This window comes from Chelonia mydas, chromosome 1 (assembly GCF_015237465.2).
Source record: "Chelonia mydas isolate rCheMyd1 chromosome 1, rCheMyd1.pri.v2, whole genome shotgun sequence".
Taxonomy (NCBI): domain Eukaryota; kingdom Metazoa; phylum Chordata; order Testudines; family Cheloniidae; genus Chelonia; species Chelonia mydas.
Window position 1 is genome coordinate 184,258,747 of NC_057849.1, and position 24,323 is coordinate 184,283,069.

At 39.2% G+C, this 24,323-nt stretch overlaps 1 protein-coding gene across 1 annotated transcript in view; it reads right to left on the reverse strand.

Annotated features, from left to right (window-relative positions):
- The window catches only part of EPHA6 (EPH receptor A6), an 833,227-nt gene that overhangs the window by 230,340 nt on the left and 578,564 nt on the right, over positions 1-24,323 (reverse strand). Inside the window, 2 exon segments of the mRNA XM_043538468.1 lie at positions 4,285-4,447; positions 4,870-4,917. Of these exon segments, the coding sequence (XP_043394403.1) occupies positions 4,285-4,447; positions 4,870-4,917 (211 nt within the window).

Genomic DNA, 24,323 nt, shown 5'->3' on the forward strand with positions numbered 1-24,323 from the left:
AAAGTGAGCTGAGCGGGCTCCATGCTTGCCATGGTATGGCGTCTGCACAGAAAAAAGGCGCGGAACAGTTGTCTGCCGTTGCCCTGACGGAAGGAGGGGCGACTGACGACATGGCTTACAGGGTTTGCTTACAGGGAATTAAAATCAACAAAGGGGGTGGCTTTGCGAGAAACTGAATGGCCCTCTCAAGGATAGAACTCAAAACCTCAAGGACAGAACTCAAAACTGGGTTTAGCAGGCTGTTGATTTCACGGAGGGAGGGAGGGAGGAGAAAATGAATACAAAACAAATCTGGTCTATTTCTTGTTTTGAGCCACTTCATCTATCTTTATACATCTTGCTGGCAGCAGACTGTGCAATACGACCGCTAGCCATCATCATTTCCTGGGTGCTCGGCAGAAGACGGTGCAGTATGACGACTAGCCATCATCTTCTGCTAGCTGGAGGTTAAAAGACAGTGCACTGCCGGTAGGACTCAATTGCCACAAGACGAAACAAGGGAAATGACCTGGCTGAGTCACTCCCATGTGTGCCCAGGCACCCGATTAAAAGAGCACCCAGGACCACGTCGATGACGGCTACCAGTCATACTGCACTGTCTGCTGCCAAAAGGCAATAAACTGCTGCTGTGTAGCAATGCAGTACCACGTTTGCCAGCACCCAGGAGACATACGGTGACAGTTAGCTGAGCGGTGGTATGGCGTCTGCACAGGTAACTCAAGAAAAAAGGCGCAAAACGATTGTCTGCCCTTGCTTTCACGGAGGGAGGGAGAGAACGGGGGCCTGACAATATATACCCAGAACCACCCGCGACAATGTTTTAGCCCCATCAGGCACTGGGATTTCTACCCAGAATTCAAATGGGTGGCAGAGACTGCGGGAACTGTGGGATAGCCACCCACAGTGCAACGCTCCGGAAGTCGACGGTTGCCTCGGTACTGTGGACACACTCCGCTGACTACATGCACTTAGAGCATTTGTGTGGGGACACACACAATCAACTGTATAAAAACGCTTTCTACAAAAGCGACTTCTATAAATTCGACCTAATTTCATAGTGTAGACATATCCTTAGATCATCATGAGATACTTAATCTGCTAACTAAATTAAAACATGGTTGCAAATAACTTTGTGTTCCTTCTGTAATGTAATGAATCCTGTGACAAGATGGCCGATGTTAGTCTGGTGGGTCCTGCACTTTTCTTGGTGGGGAGCTAAGATGCCACCCTTTGCCCCTGTTCTCGGGGCATCGATGGCCCCGCTAGTGGCCCAGGAAGGTGGTAAAGGAGGGAAGCGGGCAAGGGGTCTGGGTTTGCTCCTCACTCTGAGCCCCAGCCCCTCTCAATCCCTGTGGGTTCTTACCCTCTTCCCCCTTGGGTAGGGTACCTGCAGTCCTTAGATGCTGGGGAAGGGTCCCACTTACCTCAGTTCTCTGATTTTCAAATCTCACAGCACACCTCCAAGCTCCAGTCCTCTCTCCTTCCTCCTCCTCTGTCTGCCTGAAGCAGGGGGGGTTTATTAGGTTCCTAACAGGGCCTTAATTGATTGCAGGTGCTCCAATTAACCTGCAGCCACCTTCCCTAGTCTACAGGGAACCACGCCTTAATTAGCCTTGAGCTTATATATTTCCCCTCTAGCACTCTCCCACTGCTCCCTGGCCCTCCTGTATCACAATCCCCAAACTATGTTTTCATGTATGAGGCACTAATCATTTCAAGCTAACTTGTGACAGTCTGGCAATACGTTGAACACCTATTTAAGATTTGTCCATGCCTAGACACATCCAGTATTCAAAAAGCAGTTCTCATGGAGGATCACATCATTAGTATTAGGTCTATGGAATACACAACCGGAACTGTGATTCACTGATCTATTCTTGAGGTCTTTCAGGGAGACTTCGGAGAAACATAGCGATTTTAGTTTGCTCTGGATTCAGGAAAACCTTTTCATTTTAGTTCATGTAGATTCACACACCATTACATTTTGCTTCGAGTTAAGCATCTGAACAAATCAAATAATTCCTAATCTAACTCAGCTGAAACAGTCACATGCTAATTACAGGTTAAAACAACTGAGTTTCCAATGATTTCCACTTGAAACCATTAATGAGCCCAGACTGACTCAAAACTCAGCCCAGATTTACCAAAATGTTAGCAAGGAGGGCCTGAATTGAGAGAGCTATAAAATATGGATATTAAATAATATTATTAGTCACAGTACTTAAAATAATGTATGCATGCCAATGATTCCTTTGCTGCAGCAAGCAAAACACCCGAAATAACAAAGGTGTTTTCTATACTTCATATAATATACATTTTCAGAATGAGAAAACTACTAATCACAACCTCTTGGTGCATACGTGACAAAGGAACTTCCTTCCTTTTTGTGATCTGCTTTACACTTGGTCCTTTATCTCGAGCAGCCGGGGCTCATGGTCCTTTATCTCGAGCAGCCGGGGCTCATGCATTCAGAGGTGCAGATTCAATCCCCACAGACAGCCTGCCCAGGAGCATCATCACAGGTGGTGGCCCTTATGGCGGTTTGAACTGCTGTAGACCTCAGACATTTGGGATGAGGTTGTCTGGCCAGAGTGATTGTATATACCACAACCACACTTGTAATGACACCACTGTCATCTGGATCTGAATGCATGAGCCTATACTGTTTCAGCTAAAGGCCGAAGGATAAACTTTTCAAAAGCATATACATGACTTAGGAGCCTGAGTCACATTTTTTAAAAATAACTTAGGCACTTTGGTTATTCATATAGCTTTATTCCTATTTTTCAGTGGTCAAACTAAAAAAGTAAAATGTATATTTTGGGTCAAACAAAACATGTTTCATTTTCAAAATTTTGATTTTTTTTACCTTTTTGAAAAAATAAAAGTGAAGTAAAATTCAGAAGTTGAAGTGTTTCATTTCAAAAATGTCAAACCAAAACATTTAGAAGTATGCAAATATTTTGAAAATCCCACTTGGCGCCTATCTGCATCTTAAGGTAATTAGATTCCTTTAAAAATCTGGCCCTAGGTTATTTTTGAAAATGGTATTTAAGAGTTTAAGGCTTAGGGGCACTTTAGGTATTTTTACCCTAAGTCCATTAGTGTAAAGTCAGGAGCACTCTCAATGTTTATCTGCAATATTATGTATGAAAGGAATTAGCTATGAACTATTGTCTGGAGAGGCAAATTTAAATTGAATTGACATTTTAGTAACTAATTCTTTACATTCTTAGCTTCTGAATTGCTTTTGGTTGAATGGTCACCAACAGTCCCATAACCTTTGACTGGTAAACAGTTTGTCTGGATGCCATATTAAGGATCCTTAGTTCCATATTGGTACAAAAGTCACTTTCCAAGAATAGTATAGAATTAGAATACATTTGTCACTTTGTCATAGGATTTCAACTTGTGATTCAGCTGATCATTCCTGGATAAATTTGAAACCTCTATGTTAAATACATTCATTTATATTTTGTCAGCAACATTATACTACCCTCTTGATAAGATTTCTGTAATTTCTTATTCATCTATGAAGTCTATTTTGAAAATTTATACATTTATAAGAAGACTTCAGTCTGTACTTCAGCTTAAGCAGCATGAAGTTCAACACATTAATGAGACATGGTATGGGTAAGTGGTTAATTAATGTAATTTCACTAATGAATGTTTTTAATGTGGTATGTATACTAATTTTCTATCCAATATTTACAAACATCCTAACTGGGATTGTAATGGGGGCTTGGGTTTCATTACAGAAGTTGTTCACAGATCTTTTTGTGGCTTTTTATATGCTTGCTTCTTACTTGGGTATTTAGCAGACTTACTGTTTGATTGGAAATACACATAAATGTTTCCATTACATTATTCTTAGATAATGGGAGTACAGAAAGCCAACAGATGAAAGGCTCTCTGTGAGAAAATGTCAGGTTCTACTCTGCTGGCATCCATACCTTGTGGGTCTTATAAGCTCCATTTCAGGAGGATAAAAGATGGAAAGTCTCTAGGGAAAGAAAGGGGTTGGAGGGTGAGGAAATCTTGCAAGGAAAAAAAAATCCTTCAATGTTCTTCTTGGGCTGATTTTTATTTTTGTTGTTCCTGAGTTCAATATACAGGGAACCCCTCAAAAGGGGATGTGTGAGAATTGGTTTACATTAACCCAGTGGGCATTCTGTGTTGTGTATGTGGTGAATACTCAGCTCATTCACATTCCCAAAGTCTGACTGACTTAGAATTAGATACTACTTCTACTGTAGTCAGTTTTCTCCCTTCTGTAAGACTTACTTTCATCTCCAGTTTCAAATTCGAACTTCTGGCTATAGCCGCTGTATCCTGCTGCAGTCCTGACTCTGATATGAAATATATATTTGGTGGCTGGCTTGAGACCTGTGATGATAACACTTGGAGCCTTGGACCTTGTGGAGGAATAGCTGAGCTGCTCATGCTCCTGAGGGACAAAAGAGGGGAGAAATAATATCAAGTTGAGTTGTGCAAACTTTGTAATAACAATAGTCCAAATAGAAAGCTCTGCTTTTTTCTAATGAATGTAAAATCTGTTCATAAAAGGAGGTGCAGGTATGAATTCTGGTTCTCTGATATTGTGCTATCATCACAATGTATGACACGACTTTGGATCAGAAATATTTTAAGAAATTTTGCTTATTCTTTCATACAGTGCACATTGTACCTTTGTGATTTGGGTTACAAATATACTGTAGTCAAAATAATATGGTATTCGTACATGACTACATTCACAGAAAATGGCAGCTGAAATGGCAGCTACATATTTTGCACAATGGACAAATTAGAAGTTCCATAAGTACTAGTAAAGTGTAAAGATGTGGGAGTATTCAAATACCCGCTACTCACTTCTACCCGCAGGTAGTGCCAAAATGCCGGCGCTATCCGTGGGTAGGCCTGTAGGTAAAAGAAAATATAGATTAACTTTTTTTTAGTTCGAAAACTTCTAGCATGGTTCAACTGCTTTGTTGTTGCTGAACTTAATTTTTCTCTCCAGTTAGCTGTAATGTGATTGTATATAAATTCCCTGGCACACTATAAAGAAAAACATGCTTTGCAGAATTCCCATGTTAAGTATTTTCCAGCCGATTCTGGGAGTTGTTGAGAACCCCCAATTCCTACTGAAGTCACAGGGAGTTACGTGCTCAGCACCTCTCAAGATCAGGTCTTTAGTAGAAAGGTTCACTCTGTCAGACTGCTGCACAAACTCAGTAATATGTAGTTTTGCACACAGAGCATGCTGATGATAGTTCCATATTTTCAGGACACAGTGAGGGTGTCATGACAGAGCTGAAGCAGAACTGTTCATGGTACTCTCAATAATACAATAGCAGTACTCACAGAGCACCACAAATGTATACATGCATGGATATTATGCTATGTGACATATTAAGTTATTCAAAAGTTGTTTCTAGCTTGTTAATGTGGAGAAGATACAGCAGGGAAAAGAGCAGCTTGCAGTTACATTGCAGAAATTTACTACTTTTGAACAATATACATATGCTTTTACATGAAGCAGGGCATGGCAAACATATTAAGCCAGATTCATCCCTGATGGAACCTCACTGAGTTCAATGTAGTTATCCCACAGATGAATTTAGCATCAATGCTTCCACTGGCCGGGATACAGCAAAATCAACTAACTAAACCACATCAGGATTTCATACAGATAAGGGTTGGTATTTGGGGTTGGGGAAACATCAACCGAAATTTAAGATTATTACAACCAATGCCCACTGTTCAAATTCTGGAGATAATTTGAGAAACTGTATTAAGAGAAAATCCTCAAGTTGCTACTTATTTAAAGCAGACTGTTATTAAATTTTGAAATAAGAACCAGTGCTACATAACATAAAAACAAAATATGTAACATGTAAAATATATATGTACAGATGGAGAGAGAGAATACAGATTATACAAACAAACAACAGAATTTTAAAAACAGATAGACTGGTATGCTATGGTATCAAAAGGCAAAAGGATTTTGCTAAATCTCACACAAATTTTAACCATTTTGTTTAGGTCAATTTTGTGACCCTTAAACTTCCATTTTCTGTAAAGTCTGACAAAATTGGCTATTTTCCCATCAAGAGAGGCAAAAATGCTAATTTTGATTTTCAAAGCTGCTGAATAGAGTCACTTTTTGTTTGAGAATGGGCTCTCTTTAATTGGAAAAAGAGTAGCTGAGAAAATAATGATTTTGCTTTGGTGAAACGGGACAGCTTTCAGGATTGCAAAAAAATGAAGACCTTTCCCTGCCCCTACCCCTGCACATATTAAACAGTACCCTGTTTCACTGTAGATGTTGCTATAGAGCAACACTGTAGCTTATACATAAAAATCGTAGGCTAGAGATGACCTAGATACCAGTAGCATTAAAAAACTGGACAAGTTTTTGTGACAGTCATAATAGAAAACATTTTGTAGTTATCATCAGATCTAGTATTTAATTGGTTAGTGGCATGAGATTTTTGTTTATAGACCTGATGCTGGTTTTATTGACGTCAATGGGAATTTGATCACTGACTATTGTAAAATAAGAATTTTGATAGTGTTTTTAAAATTGTACCTGTGTCCAGAAAACTTGGTATTTGCTACATTTTATAAATTAAAAGAAACTGTGGTTGCCATTAAGAAGTCAGCATTTGCCAAAAGATACTACAGTATTTCCCTACACTTGCAATAGGAAATAATTGTGATAACTGTGTGAATCTCTTGGCAAGCATTGCCTTTTTATTGCTGATCACGGTGTGTCCTTTGGTCTAAGAAGAGGTTCATTTAAATTTGAACTATTACACCCATCATAATGTGACTACTACCATGAAGGAGTTTATGAAGTCTTTTCTGTAGCAATTTAAACAATTGTTAGGAAGCAAGTAGACATGATTGCTTCTATTCATAAATGACTTGTATTCCATGTAAGGTTAAATTTCGCCATCAACATGATGCCCTGCCACAGTGAAACCATGGGAGAGGGTTCAGAGAGAAGAAGTCTTCAAGGATCCCCTTGCTGAGACTTCCACCATACACATTGTGCCTTTGGGGTGGTAAAATATGGGGCCAAAGTCATGGCCTGGGCCATCCCTGTAAAGGCCATGTTCCTGTGTACCAGCTTTGGTCTCTGGTTCTTAAGGCCTGTGACGATAACACATGAAGCGTTGGCTACCAGGGACTCTCTCAGCTTTAGTTGTCCCCAAGGACACTGAGGAGCTCAGTGGACAATATAACATAGTAACAGTTTGTATTATCTTTTCCAAGAATTTCTGCAGGGCTTGAGGTACATGTGGGTGTGAGGCAATAGAACAAATTTTGTGCCCTGATCTTCCCTGTCCACAAAGCATATGCTTGCATGGAGGAGCACAGGGTCACAGAGGGGCTTTTGGAAGAGTCCATAATAGGGGGAAAATAGTGCTGCGGAAATGTCAAACCTTTTTGCAGGGAAAGATAAAAGGCATGCAAATGGTCTCCCCTCTGTATATGGATCTGGGTCAATATGAAACAAGTATAGTGTTCCTTAATGTTAATAATAATACTTCACTGTAGTTTTCAGTCAATTTGGATACTTATCAGAAACTTAATTAGGGAGAACACACAGGCTGAAGGTGTGAAGCCTGAGTTAAAGAGGTAAATACAGTGTAAATCAGAAAAGTACCTAATGCTAGCTCACAACCAAAAATATGAAGTTCTGAGTGCCTAAGCGCTCCTCCCCATAACAAATTTAACTTGGCCAAAATATACAAGGCAAAAATAAACTAACCCCAAACCCCATTAATGGCATTATAATAGTACTACTGCACCAGGATAAATAGTTTAAGACTGTCCAAAAACTTAGGTAGAAAATATGCTATCAACCGTACATGTGGTACCTTTTACTCTCTCTTTATTTCTAAGGAAATTTTCTCTCTCTAGGTAAGAGTATATGAACATAAGAGCTACCATACTGAGTCAGACCATGGTCCTTCTTTCCTAGTATCCTGTTTCTGAAAGTGGTCTGTTCCAGAGCTTCAGGGGGAGTGCACAGAAGAAGGCATTTATGGAGTGTTCCACCCTGTCTTCTGCTCCTTGCTTCTGGTAGTCAGAAGTCTGATGTTGTCCCAAGCATGGGGTTGCGTCCCTGACCATCTTGGCTAATAGCCATTAATGAACCTATCCTCCCTGAACTTATCCAGTTTTTTTTAAAAACCCAATTTTACTCTTGGCCACCACAACATTCCATGGCAATGAGTTCCACAGGTCAGTTGTGCATTGTGGGGAAAAGTGCTTCCTCTTATTTGTCTTAAACCTGCTGCTTATAAATTCCATCAAGTGACCCCTACTCTTTGTATTATGTAAATAACAATTCTCTATTCATTTTTCCACACCATTCATGATTTTACAGACCTCTATCAGATTCCCCTTTAGTCGTCTCTTTTCTGAGCTGAACAGCCCTAAATCTTTTTAGTCTCTCCTTACATGGAAGCCATTCCATAACCTTGATCATCTTCACTGCCCTTCTCTGAACCTTCTCCAGTTCCACTATATCCTTTCTGAATTGGAGTGACCAGAAGAGGACAGAGTATTCAAGGGGTGGGCACACCTTGGCATTACGGTATTTTCTGTCTTATTTTATACCCTTAGTAATTTAGTAGTAGTAGTAATTGTCAATTGAAAGGAAATTGCTCACTCTGGAGCCGATTTTCAGAAAAGCAGAGCATACACAACTTCCATGGAAGTCAATAAGGGCTGTGAGTATAGCACCTTACAGAATCAACTGCTGGGTTATCATCATCCTGGTACAAGAACCTGAATTAGTACAGAATATCCAGATTCTGGACTTTATACAAGGCCAAGGACACTTTTCCAAATTCCATATCCAAAGGAAAATTGCTTTTGTTTTGTGACTTTCTAGATCAACAGTTTTCTTGGGAGGGCTACTGGTATGATTGTACAAAAGTGTGCAGTGGCACTAATGGCCCAATACTAGACACACTGAGGTGGAGTTCTGGCATTAATGTAAGAAGTACAGGATCAGACTGTGAAAATAATGGAAAGCTTGTTGTTTTTACAGTTCATCACAATGGCTACATCTCTCCCATCAACATAAACAGTCTATAATGAAGTAATTCTCTTGTATGGCATTGTCAGAGCAACTGGTTGTTATTCACTATGTGCCTCCATGAACAGGACATTAAGTTCACGATTCACATTATGATTTCCTTATATGGCCAAAAGAAAGGGGATTCTCTCTGCTGACATTTAAAATATGCTCTTGAATACAAAATCTTCCAGACACCAACCACGTCAATATACTGCTTTCTATATTTTTCCCCATCTGACCAGAGAGAGAGAAACAGCACAAAAATGAAAAATTTCTATGTTTCTATAGGTGAATTATTAATAGAGATAAAGTAGGATGTGGTAACATCTTCTCTTTTTAGCTTTAGATAGTGATCACAATGAGTAAAATGCTCATTTTATGGATGACACAAAAGTATACCAAATTAGGAATATCTCAGCGCTTGGATACACTATGGAATACCACATTATACTTCCAATAATAACTTACATGCAATAATGCTCAGCTAGCTTTTAGATTAACTTTGCCAGTAAAGAACCAATAAGCTTCAGCCACTTTCAGACATGTGGGTTTTGTCACCCTTCATAGATGAATGAGAGAGAGAAATGCATCGCTAACTAAACTACAATCAGCACTTTAATTTACAAATGGAAAAGATAACCAAGTACTATTTGCTATTATTTTAAATTATATAACAGTAGTCCAAGAATTACCCCTCTCCTCCAAATTACTCAGCCAGGCAGTTAGCTGTAAAATCCCTCTTGGTAACTGTTCTCTGCTTGCTTTACCTGTAAAGGGTTAAAGTCCCTCTGGTAAAGAAAAGGACACCTGACCAAAAGAGCCAAAGGGAAGGCTAGAACTTTTTAAAATTGGGAAGGAAGCTTTCCCTTTGTGTCTGTGGTTGCTCTCTCTGGGCTGAAGAGACGGGGCAACAGGAATACTATGTAAAGTTTGAACCAGATATGAAAATAATCAGATCGTATCTAGAACTACTTTTAACAACCCACATATGTAAGTAAATTAGGAATGTTTAGAAAGACATGATTAGGTTTATTTCTGTTTATTTTTTAAGGCTTGTGGACTCCTCTGTGCTAGCCTCAGATGCTTTTGTTTGCTTGTAATCTTTAAGCTGAACCCCCCAAAAAACTGTTTTGAGTGCTTGTCATAAATATAAAGGGAAGGGTAAACCCCTTTAAAATCCCTCCTGGCCAGAGGAAAAAACCTCTCACCTGTAAAGGGTTAAGAAGCTAAAGGTAACCTCGCTGGCACCTGACCAAAATGACCAATGAGGAGACAAGATACTTTCAAAAGCTGGGAGGAGGGAGAGAAACAAAGGGTCTGTGTCTGTCTGTATGCTGCTTTTGCCGGGGATAGAACAGGAATGGAGTCTTAGAACTTTAGTAAGTAATCTAGCTAGGTATGTGTTAGATTATGATTTCTTCAAATGGCTGAGAAAAGAACTGTGCTGAATAGAATGACTATTCCTGTCTGTGTACCTTTTTTGTAACTTAAGGTTTTGCCTAGAGGGATTCTCTATGTTTTGAATCTACTTACCCTGTAAGGTATTTACCATCCTGATTTTACAGAGGTGATTCTTTACTTCTATTAAAAGTCTTCTTGTAAGAAAACTGAATGCTTTTTCATTGTTCTCAGATCCAAGGGTCTGGGTCTGTGGTCACCTACGCAAATTGGTGAGGATTTTTACCAAACCTTCCCCAGGAAGTGGGGTGCAAGGGTTGGGAGGATTTTGGGGGGAAAGACGTGTCCAAACTACGTTTCCCAGTAAACCCAGTTAGAGTTTGGTGGTGGCAGTGGAGATCCAGGGACAAAGGATAAAATTAATTTGTACCTTGGGGAAGTTTTAACCTAAACTGGTGAAAATAAGCTCAGGAGGTTTTCATGCAGGTCCCCACATCTGTACCCTAGAGTTCAGAGTGGGGGAGGAACCCTGACAGTGCTTAATTTTTGGAATTGCTCTTTTAAAATCTAGCAAAAGCCTAAAATCCAGATGTATTTTTTTCTTTTTTCTTTTAATAAAATTTACCTTTTATAAGGACACGATTTGGATTGTTGTGTCCTAAAAGGTTTGTGCCTATGCTGTCTGATTAGCTGGTGGCAACAACTAATTTCCTTTGTTTTCTTCTCAGCTCTTCCCTGGATGGGGGATGAAAGGGCTTGAGGGTACCCCACAGGGAGGAATTCCCAAGTGCGCCTTGCTGAGTTCAAAGGGTTTTTTTTTTGCATTTGGGTGGTGGCAGCGTTTACCAAGCCAAGGTCAGAGAAAAGCTGTAACCTTGGGAGTTTAATACAAGCCTGGAGTGGCAAGTATTAATTTTTAAAATCCTTGTGGGCCCCCACCTTCTCTACTCAAAGTGCCAAGTGGGGATTCAGCCTTGACAAAGTGGCACATGGGTTTTGGAAGCCTGCCTCTGCAAACATACTCATTGTGATTCAAAACTTTCAAATTTGCGTGTGCAAAAAGAATTCACTTATACAATAACTGGCCACTTACACATGTAGTCAGCTGTTCTGTTTACTAATGTAGGTTGGAACCATCGTGTCCACAAATGGAAATCTGCCCTTAAATTATATTCTCCCTACTCAGTACTTTCAAAGCACTATACACTATTGTGTATATATATATACATGGGGGCCATCATTTTCTCCTGAGTACAGGTCACAATGTCAGAGCTGAATAAATACTATGTTATAGTAAAGAATAATATTACAGGGTTTTGCCACTTATAGTTTATCAATGTTTATTTAAAATCAATGAATGATGAACACAGAAAAGTGTAAAAGAACCATCTAATATTTTCTACTTTCCTGGGTGTATCAACCTGATGGATACATGTAGATGTGGCTGTTGAGAGAAGCAGCGGTATCTAAAGGAATCACCTAAACCTTGGGAGCAAGGAACGCCTATTAATCAAATCTCTGTGGGCATGGGAAAGGGGAACTTCACATCTCTTCTTCAGTTTCCACATCTGTAAATTGGAGATAATGCTCGAAAGGGTGATGTGAATGTAATTAGTGAACATTTTCATAGCCATAAAATACAGCACATACTTGTGATAGATGTGACATCTTGGGAGCATGAAAATTTCAAAAGGCTGTTATACGGGGATGTGCCAGATGCCATAGGCACTGGGATTAGTAACAAACTTGTGTATCTATGAATATTATATGAAACTTTGGGCACTAGGGATTGTATACTAGCTTCACAGCAAGTTACCAAGCTTCCACAAGGAACTAAAACAAGTGAGGAGTAATTACCGCAGATCTCGAGAGAGAGGGAAACAACTCCAGAGAAGAACCTCTCCCTGGGATGAATTGCAGATGCTGGTTCAGCCCAGTTCAAGAGGGCCAGGAGACAAACAAAGATCTTGTGATATCAAGGGCCAGCCTGAACTGTTGGAGGGGACCCTCATTTTGATCCAAAAACTGACCTGAGAATGTAACCAAAAGGTCACCGCCCTGCTAGAAGGGTGTGAAGAACTGGACCCTTCCTGGGTCTCCATTTGGAAGATGGCTGACACGTGGTAAGCTTAGCATGCAGGGAAACTGTTTACTGGTTTATGACAGGTTTTCTCTGTAATGCATTTGTCCTAAAATAAATGTATGAGGTTTTGTGAAAGCTGCTGGTCTCTGGGTACCACGGTCACTGTCCCTAGAGAGAGTGCAAGCGGCAGGTGCTAGACTAATGTCAGACTTGCTGGGATAATCGCAGTGAATTGTAGGGGAACTGCAAGACCAAATTTTTGATAGGAATTTGGGTCCTTGCTCACAGAGAAGTAATGGCTAGAGGCCAGAAACCTAAAGGGATGCTCTGGAGGAGACCTGGATGGGGAAGAGGTGTAGTTAACATCACCAGAATTGTAACCATGATCACAGGAAGCAAAGGTCTTTGAAAGATGGAAGAGTCTTGAGCTAGTTAGAAAGTCTACCCGTAGAAGGCAGGGAGTCAGCAGAAGCTGAAACTGTGTGTGGTGCCTCTTCGGAAGAAGAGACCAGAAAAGTTTGATGTTATAAGCCACCACGTGTGTATTTTTTATTTTTGTTTGGTTTTGTTCTAATATCTGTCACTAACCTGAACTATAACCGTTTAGGTGCCTGAAATATTGAAGTGGGCTTTACCACTTTGGCCATTCAGTACTTTTATATTTTGATTGTCTGTCAGTCAGTTCATCACTCTTTCCATAGGTAAGCAAAGCTGTCAACAGGAAAGGGGTAGAATGGATAACCAATCTAAAGAAAATACAGAGAGGTCAGAACCCAGCCAAACATCACTTTAATTGGATTATATACCAGGAAAGGCTGAGGTGAAGTGAGGTGAGCCATGAACAGGAGAACATAAAATGGAGAAAGAAGGGGACAGGGTGACTCCAAAAGGTGCTTGAAATCTCACCAGCACAATGAATAATGTGGACAAAGTGAGAGAGGGTGTGTTATTAAAGGTTAAATAATGTGGAGGGCCAAGAAGAAAACAGGGTATAAGGACATTAGATAAGATATTATAAATCACATTGACAAGGTGATCACATTGGGAGGAATAAAGTTAAATCTATGCCTTAAATCAATTATGGAAAATCTGCAATCAGAATACAGTAAAGAGGGTGAGGCATCTGCTTTGAAAATGCTAGGCTAGCCTGTATATTGACAAACATATACTCTCCAACAGCCATAAAATATTCTACTCATGCATCTTTTCTAATTTAAAATACCTGTATTTACTAAAGAAAACTTTTGAATCAACATTTTAAAGACTGCTCTTCAGTTTGGCAGGCCAAAAAGTCAGAGACATTAGCAGTATTGCCAATCTCAACACATGAATCTAGCACCCCAAATCATGAGAATGGTTTATAAAAATCTGAGATTAAAAAACAAAATAAAACAAACATAATTGGAGGTTCTTTTGTTTGCCTTCCAGTTTTTAAAGCCTGGAGGTCATGTTTTCATGCTTTTCTCTGCACCTATCAGGGCTAAAAACATTTTTCTTTAAATGAAAGCTCAGATTATCACATTTACAAGATTGCAGGAGTTGTGGTTTTAAGCATAACACCAATTATCATGAGATTCATGATAACAATCATGAGAGTTGCCAACATAGATTCAGCCAAACCAACCATAAGTGACACCACAAAGCCTAAACAACAGACTGCTACAACAGCAGAACCCCAGTATGACTTTAGGTGTCATTCCTGGCTTCAAATTAGCATTGCCTCAGTTACAAGGGCCACAAATCAAGCTTTACTCACACTGTGCTTTTTTACCTACAAATCACCTCGGACCTGGGTTCTAAAATTTATCGGTAAAGAATCCGGGACTACAGAATTTGTGAGCCCTCAGAGACACGTCACCAGGCTTGTAGTGTAGAAAAGATAAACTACAACTGAGAACTGTACTATTCTTGGTGGAATAGTCACCTATGTTACATTTTGCATTATTAATTTGAACATTATCCTATGAAAAGTTCACATATATAGCCAAACAGTAGAAAGAAGAATTCTGTGCAAAACAACCTATCACCTCGGTTGTTTTACTAGCAGAATATCAACTATGATTATTTAACAGCAGAGGGCTGACCAGAGTTCCTGTTCATTTCAATGAATTCTGAACATAAGGACAGTTAACTTTACGTACTTTATGTCCTGGGGATAATGTCTATATGTCCTACAGCACACTTTGTCAACATTCTCACCTAAAAGGTTTTATCACCTCAGAAATTAAGATAATTCACATCATTGTGTGCAAAAATCAACATTTTATTCAGTTTAGTCCTTACTGTGAGATCTTGGGGTAAATTTTCCATTTTAATTTGTTAAAGTTCCTCACTTTTGCAAAGTTGCCTGACTTACTTTTCTGGCGTTTTATTCCTTTATGTATTATAGTTGTCTGAATTTCATTGTTCTATCTGTGAAAATTCAATAAGAAAAAATTAATTACCAGATACAGGAGGTGGATGTAGTGATCAGATTAAGAGGGGGATTAATGTACTACACTACACTGACCATTTCCTACATGTAATAAAAAAGCAGATAGATAGGCAATTGTGAGTTCTCTTTCTTTCCTCTTCATTTATTTTATTTAAGAACAGTGGTACAGTAAAGCTGAAGCACAGAAGTTGTGAATTATAGACTCATAGATACAGGGAAGAGAGAAAGAACAGAAGAAGTCAGGAGTCCATTATAAATATCAAAATTGGGAACCTTTAATTTAAGATCACAGAAAACTTATAGAGTTTCAATAACATCAATCACATGAAATTAGCCCCCCTTCAAAAAATCCAAACCTATGGCAAAAAAGACACATAGCTGAAATCCTTCAACTGAAATCTAACAAGCATTAGAGCAAACTCCTAACACATACTGAACTCCTAAGCCACTAATGTGCCAAACATAACTCCTAAAATGTAGTGAGCCACTTCTGCTGGAGACCAGCTTCATAGTCTCTTGACTCCCTCCAATTCGCCTTTTTAAAATGCGCGCCTGCACACACACACACATTTTTCTTCCGGCTACAAGTAAGGGACCACCACCATAAAACCCCTTATAGCAACCAAATGAATTAGTTAACAATTTTCCATTCTTCATAGGGGAACTGCAGTGCTGCTTTCCTTGCAACACTGACTTCCTAACATGAGACAGTACTGCATAAATATATAAATACAAATACATTAGAAGCAAAAGACCAAGGACAAGGTAGGCCAGTTACTCAATTGGGGGGGGGGGAACAATAACAGAAAATATGGAAAGAGCAGAGGTGCTTAATGACTTCTTTGTTTTGGTTTTCACCAAGAAGGTTGGTGGTGATTGGACATCTAACATAGTGAATGCCAATGAAAATGAGGCAGGATCAGAGGCTCAAACAGGGAAAGAACAAGTTAAAAATTAGTTAGATGTCTTCAAGTCACCAGGGCCTGATGAAATGCATCCTAGAATACACAAGGAGCTGACTGAGGAGATATCTGAGCCATTCGGGATTATCTTTGAAAAGTCATGGAAGACAGGAGAGATTCCAGAAGACTGGAAAAGGGAAAATATAGTGCCCATCTATAAAAAGGGAAAAAAGGACAACCCGGGGAATTACAGACCAGACAGCTTAACTTCTGTGCCCGGAAAGATAATGGAGCAAATAATTAAGCAATCCATTTGCAAACATCTAGAAAATAATAAGGTGATAAGTAACAGTCAGCATGGGTTTGTCAAGAACAAATTGTGCCAAACCAACCTGATCGCTTTCTTTGACAGGGTAACAAGCCTTGTGGATGGGGGGAAACTATAGACATGCTATCTCTTGACTTTAGTAAGGCTTTTGATACTGTCTCGCATGACCTTCTCATAAACAAATTAGGGAAATGCAACCTAGATGAAGCTACAATAAGGTGGGTGCATAACTGGTTGGAAAACCGTTCCCAGAGAGTAGTTATCAGTAGTTCACAGTTATGCTGGAATGGCATAACGAGTGGGGTCCTACAGGGATCAGTCCTGGCTCCGGTTCTGTTCAATATCTTCATTAATGATTTAGATCAGGGATGGGCAACCTTTGGCATACGGCCTGCCTGGGTAAGCCCCTGGTGGGCCGGGCCAGTTTGTTTACCTGCCCCGTCTGCAGGTTCAGCTGATCGCAGCTCCCACTGGCCATGGTTCGCTGCTGCAGGCCAATGGGGACTGCGGGAAGCGGCGCAGACTGAGGGATGTGCTGGCGCCGCTTCCCACAGCCCCCACTGGCCTGGAGCGGCGAACCGCAGCCAGACGGAGCTGCGATCGGCTGGACCTGCAGGCACGGCAGGTAAACAAACCGGCCTGGCCCGCCAGGGGGCTTACCCTGGCAGGCCGTGTGCCAAAGGTTGCCCATCCCTGATTTAGATAATGGTATAGAGAGTACACTAATAAAGTCTGCGGATGATACCAAACTGGAAGCGGTTGCAAGTGCTTTGGAGGATAGGATTAAAATTCAAAATGATCTGGAAAAACTGGAGAAATGGTCTGAAGTAAATAGGATGAAATTCAAGAAGGACAAATGCAAAGTACTCCATTTAGGAAGGAACGATCTGTTGCACACATACAAAATGGGAAATGACTGCCTAGGTAGGAGTACTGCGGAAAGGGATCTGGGGGTCATAGTGGACCACAAGCTAAATATGAGTCAACAGTGTAACGCTGTTGCAAAAAAACCGATCATCATTCTGGCATGTATTAGCAGGAGTGTTGTAAGCAAGACATGAAAGGTAATTCTTCTGCTCTACTCCGCGCTGATTAGACCTCAACAGAAGTATTGTGTCCAGTTCTGGGCACCACATTTCAGGAAGGATGTGGACAAATTTGGAGAAAGTCTGGAGAACAGCAACAAAAATGATTAAAGGTCTAGAAAACATGACCTATGAGGGAAGATTGAAAAAACTGGGTTTGTACAGTCTGGAAAAGAGAAGACAGAGAGGGGACATGACAGTTTTCAACAGTTTTCAAGTACATACAAGATTTTTACATGGAGGAGGGAGGAAAATTGTTCTTCTTAACCTCTGAGAATAGGACAAGAAGCGATGGGCTTAAATTGCAGCAAGGGAAGTTTAGGTTGGACATTAGGAAAAACTTTCTAACTGTCAGGGTCGTTGAGCACTGGAACAAATTGCCTAGGGAGGCTGTGGAACCTCCATCTTGGAGATTTTTAAGAGCAGGTTAGACAAACACCTCTCAGAGATGGTCTAGATAACACTTAGTCCTGCCATGAGTGCAGGGGACTGGATTAGATGACCCGTCGAGGTCCCTTCCAGTCCTATGATTCTATGAAATAGAAGCACTGACAAGTCCCTTTCACACGACCCAACATGGAGTCCAATAGGCAGCAAGAAACACTATGATGTCTTTTTGTTCCTAGGAAAACTTTACTACAAAACATTGTTCTAAGGTAAGAATGCCTCCATATCTACTCTCTAAAGTAAGGAATGAATAAGTGCAAACTGCAGCATGTACTCTGTAGCTGGGTTCTCATGTCTCATCTTTATCTTGGAATACAACATATAATTCAATAAATAGATTTTAATGAAAATAATGTGCTTTGTTAAATTAACTGTTGCACGGATCTGTACTCCCCTCACCACACCAGCCCCTCACTGCTCTTTGGGTGCAATCCTACCAACACTTACTTTGGTGAACAACTCAGTTGAATAAGAGTTTTCAGGTGTGAGCACTACATTTTTATACATATGCACATACTTGCTTGCAAACATGAGACAGGAGGATAGTTTAATACGAGAGAAGGAAAGCTGACAGACGAGTTCCTTATAAAGCACTTGTGCACTCTTAAATTTCCGGAAAACCACCAAAAAGAAGATATGTGTGTGGAGATTTTGAACCTAGTATTGAAAGTGAAACTCATAATTTTGGAGTAAATTTTGAGTTCAGAACCATGAGTACTTTAACTAAAGGTTCATCAAAGCACTGGAGGGGTAGAATTAGTTTTTAGCATGACAGACAGTAATACTTAAGATACTTTATTACAGCATCGTGGTTGTTCCATAGCTGCACTTGAAGCTAACTTCCCATAATGAACCCAGTTTATTTTACCCCAACTTCCTCAAAGAGAAACCAGTCCCCTTGCAATATTTTTATGCCACATTTCATCCCAATGTAGAGTTTTTTGGGAAGTCTGACACAATTCAGAAAAAAAAAATCTTAATGTTATGACTCAAATATTTTCCTGTCTACTTTCCTAACTGTTTTTGGCTTATCTTTTCAGCAACTTTTTCAGCAGCACACCTGAGACAAAACCCACATAATATTGTGCTTTGTAGACAGAGTACTTCTAGGTAAAGATGAAAAGTAGGTCACTGGTTAATAAAGTTTTCAAATTGCAAATGAAAAACCCTAGAAGGAAGATAACAAAAAGGGATAGCTCAAGTAACTTTTAAAAATGCTCCAAGCCAAATAGCTGACAGTTCTCTAAGTTGCTGTGACAAATGGATGGGAGCCTTCTTACATTAGCCTACTAGCAATATCAATTCATGTAATTATAAAAATGCTGTGCATATAAACTGATGCATTCCCACATGACAGAGCCTAACTAGTTTTCAATTTCTTTATTTCAACCTCAATCAGGAGACATTTTAAACTTAAGGAAGCATTTAAAGCTAAAACCAAACTTTAAATATAACAATGAAGATTCACTCTTCAGAGGAAGGAATCCAAAATGGAAGTTGTGATATAGCAGGTACTGTAGTTTGACTTACAAAAGCATCATAGTTTTAATGTGAGGGCACAATTCCATGTATATGTTAATATTCAAATGGATATCAATGCAAACAAATTACAAAATACTACAAAAGTAAGTGAGAGATGCACAAAAGTCAGGATATTCTATGGGTGCCTATGACAAGTGTAACTTGTTTCATTTGTGCATCTGTAGATGTTTATCTGATTTCTATATCCCCACAATGTTCATGGGTGGTTGAATTGAGGATTTTGAACCCACCTCTACTACTGTACCAGTTTTCAGGATCCCATTACTCTACAGCTGTGATAAAGAATTTTAGCTGCTCTATATACTGTGTGCATTTCTATGCCTGCCTTTTTGAAAAATGTTATACTGCTTCAAAGACATTCTGTAATATAGACCTCATTTAACTCCCTTTTAATATATTCTAGGCTTTCAAGGTGGGAGGACACGTGAGAATGACTGGGCTGCTTTTGAGATCATTAGTTGTCTATCTTTAAACATCCACACCAATATAACCTTTTTACTTTCTCAGCACTGCAGATTTATGAATAGCTTCTTGTTTTTCTTTGCCAGAGAGACTATTCCTACCTGCTAAGCTATGGAGAAGCTCCCTAGTGCTTCAATATTATCCAGCAACAAGACATAATTAATGCTAAGTTGGCTACTTTCTGATGGTTGATAAACACACAGAAAAGAACTCTGAATTGAGTAGAGCGTACCAAGTGAACTCTAAATGTCTCTCTTTTAAATTGGCTACTTAAACAGCCAGAACCAAGTACTTTTATTGATGTAATAAGTCCAATTCTTTTGAGTTATGCTGATGTAAATCTGGAGTAACTCCACTGATGCAAATGGAATTATTCCAGATTGATATTCTGTAATAGAGAAAAATCTGTCCCCATGGTTTTTTGTATGATTAACATTTCATTTTTAACTTTGCTTTTTTTGAATATGAAATGATTTAGCTCAGACATCTTCCTTTCCATAGAAAAGTAGTAAATGTTAATCTAGAATCATGCTGAAAAAATTTAATATACATTGCAATAGCAATACAACTTGTGAGTATAATTGGGAGTCACTACCTCTGAAATATAAAGCAAAAACTTAATCTACCATGTTGCATAGATTTTGCTAACTACCAATATAAACTGTGGTCCTATATTATATTATCTCCTGTCTTGCTAAGAGTGGTGAAGATAACAGGGAGAAGAATTATATAGGACAGTGAAAAGTAATGAGAAGTACAATTTAGTCTAAATATCAGCAGAAACTTCCTGTTTGGCTCTGGAATTGTCTCGAAAAAGAAAAGTTGGAAGCCCAGGCTTTTGTGACATCTAAAACTAGACTGGACAAAACAACTTGTAAGGTAACTCCCTTCTCTTCGTGTGCTAATATATATATTTATGCCTGTTTCTGTAATTTTCACTCCATGTAATTTTCACTTTATCCATGAAAGCTTATGCCCAAATAAATCTGTTAGTCTTTAAGGTGCCACCAGACTCCTTATTGTTTTTATACATTATAAGGAATTCCTGCATTGACAGGTAGGTTATCTAGTCTAGTAGTCCTTTTCTGTGTTTAACTGCTATTTTTTCCGTTATCACAGAGATCTTAGCTGTATGGCCCTACACGTAATGTATAGAAAATCTGAATGTATGGGCAAAGGCAGCTTCTTCTGATGTCATCTTAAAGTGATTTGAGGGCACTAAGAGAGTTTCTTCGAGTTCTTGCTGGTGGTTTCAAAGTTTATATGCTTTGTAGGGTATATAACACAAATTCCTAGAATGACTGAAGTTTGAATTTAATATGCAATCATTCCAATAAATATAGTAAGGGAGTTCAGGGGGATAGATTCTGACCAATATGCAGGGAGGACCCTGAGAGATTCAATTTAATGCATTTCATTATGCAGACACCTCCAGCTACACAAATCTCAATACACTGTTTACAAACCAGTAAATTATCACACACAGTAGATATCTAATGCATGATTTTGTAATTCGGTTAGCTTCACAGGGCCAAATTCATCCCTGGTATAACTCCATTGTAGACTCTGGAGTTACATCACTGATAAATTTGGCTCATTATTGATAAATTACGTTTCTTCAGACATCTCAAAGGAATTTTTTCTTCTTACAGGAGTAAGTCCATTAAGCAAGTGTGAAGCTTGAAAAATAAGCCACTTTAAAGTTAGCTAAGTGTGTGTTTCAAAAAACAATCCCCCCGCAACTTCCTCCCTAAAAAGCCAAACCAAACCCTGATTTTTTTTTCTTTTAAAGCAGGGGAATCCAAGGTTTTGTGTGTTTATAAAACTCAAAAGTGCCCCATCTGAATCTTACAAAACTCAGAGAAAACAACTTTGAGCTGAGCACAAAGTGTGGAAAACTTCAGATGAAAGGATTGTTTTTAGGAAACTTATACATACGTGAAACCAGATGTTTAAAATGGAAGTGCGTCCTTAACTATTAGTTCAGCAGCATGGCTACTACAATGCTATACCATACGAGTATTTGTGGCGGTGTATAAAGGGAGACATGATCATTTTATTGAGAAATCCTTTTCTCTCAAGGTTTAAAATCAATGTAGTTTGTACAAGGTCACTGCAAATACAGGAGGCATCAATTTCTGCAGCAACATAAATGTTTTTATGAGAAGCAGGTGTATTCCCGCAAAAGACCATAAAGCTAGTAACAACTCAGGGAGGAGTACATAATAATAGGTTGTTAACTCAGTCTCCCTGACAAAAGCATTGAGAAATGGCACTTTGAAATTATTAATACCAATGCATTTTTAAATAAATAAATAAATAAATAAATAAATAAATAAATAAATAAAAGCTTTACAAGAGAGAGTTTTCTATACACTATCTCTTTAAATCAACAGCATTATCTTTTTTGATTTAAATAAGACAATCGTAACAGAATTACATGAAAGTTCTTTAATTATACTGAGTCAGCAGCTTTCCTAAGTGCTTGAGTTGGTTAACCAAACCAAGCCTTTCAAGGTGAAACCCTATTTAATGCATAATCTTGCACTAACAAAAATAATTTAACAGGTCTATTCTTTTATTTAAAAATATACTGTGCTATAAAATGTTTCATTTTGTTACATCGAAAAGGGAATGACTCAGTCTGGAAGATCTCATCTTTCTTTTCTGAGTCCTATATCCCCAGCCCGCTGTATAATTGTTTTGGATATGAAAGAGCAGGCTTCTGGCTTAACACATTTGCTTTTGGCATCACTGCTTAATCTAAGATGTGTTCATGTAGTTACCTAGTCTGTTACTGGGGATGAAAAATATTACAGGGTGAAATGATAACAATTTGTCCTATATGAGGGGGAGTTTCTGGCTGCAAAACTAGATTCAGGAGAACAGGGGTCTCTCGCCACTGTTCTTGCAGTACGTCCAATCTACTGAAGTAGTAAAATCACTGAAGTGAAGAACTGGGGCAAACTGGGAGGAAATACCTGGGATGGCAACGTTTCTAGTTTCTTGACAGTGAGTATTAGAATAACAGGCACACCTCAGACAATTAAGAGTCTTGATTCGGTATGGACAAGTCAGGATGTTTATCAGTTTATCTTCTGAGATCTTGTCTCACCTTGCTCAGCTTCCCAACCTTGTGCCTCCCTCACTCCAAATAAACTAGGTGCTTTTCATGTCCCAAAATTTGATCCCCACTCTTCATTCTCTGAATAAATTAGCCCTCGGGCTGGCTCTAACCAACTGGATCCAGTGAGTCTTATTTTCGGGTCTTTGTTCCTACAGTTCTTTCTTTTACATCATAATGTCAGCATATTCAAAAACTCCAAACTTCCTCAGGTCACTGGCACATCAGAACACATTGTGAACACATGATGGCGGGCGAGAATTTGAAATTATGAGATTTTTATGGTAGCAGCTGATTCTATAATACCAAGACACTAAAATGGCCCTACTTGGATATCGGAAAAAGAAGGGATCTCCTAGGGGAAATCCAGAATTTAGGTCTATGAAACTGGAGAGGTTTGAAGATGAACCAGAAAAAGAAGCACAGTGAAACGGAAAATGGTGTCACTGGGCTTAGGGTACAAGGGAGGACTTAAAAACCAAAACAAATTGAGCTGCCTGTGAGAAGAGAGCTGGATTAGGTCAGTGGAACTGAAAAGAACTGAAAACTGATGGAGTTGGGGTGGGAACAGAAGGTTAAGAGGCAATTTGAATGAAGTCTATAGGAAACTACACAGGAAGAAGGTAACATACTAGAATGTGCTTTAGTTTAGACAAAGACATAATATTAAAACTGGAAATAAGTACAAGCTATAGGGCTCATAGGAATTACTGGGTGAAATGCTACTGTCTGTTATACAGGAGATCAGACTCGGTGATCATAATTGCCCCTTCTGGCCTCTATCTATGAATCCATGACGATCGTTTCAGGGGAAGGAGGATTTGGGGGGCAACAAACCGCTTGTGCTTTATGAAAACAGTGAACCACCTTTGGTCTTCAAAATGGTTTATGTTCAAGGATAAAGATTTTGGCCAAGGTTCAGGATAGTTCAGGATAGTAAGCTTATTCAGTTCCTAGGATAATTACTTAGCAGACTTCAACGTAATGGGTGTCTCCAAACACTGCATTTAATTTGTAAGGAAAGAAATTATACTTGTCTATATAATCATTATTTGGTAGCTGTGCCGTTATGTAATTAACTCTATACTTCCTGGAACTGACACACTACCATTTTTTGGCTATCCAGAATGAGTCTCTTAAATCCATATTCAGGAACCTAAATAAGTGGCCTGATTTTTCAAGATGGTGAGTTCCTGCCACGACTAGCCAATGCACCTGTATGTCAAAAGGAAAACAAATAGAAACTAGTTCTCAATACAACAGTGTCTAAATTGGTATGTTCAATTACTCTGTTGCTTAAAAGATTATATTAGTCTCCTATAAGCATTTGCTGTGTCAAATCTTTAACAGAGATCCAAAATGTCCTTTTCATCCTATGTTCATCTATATTTTGTTCCTTAGCGTGATCTGAAAGACACTAG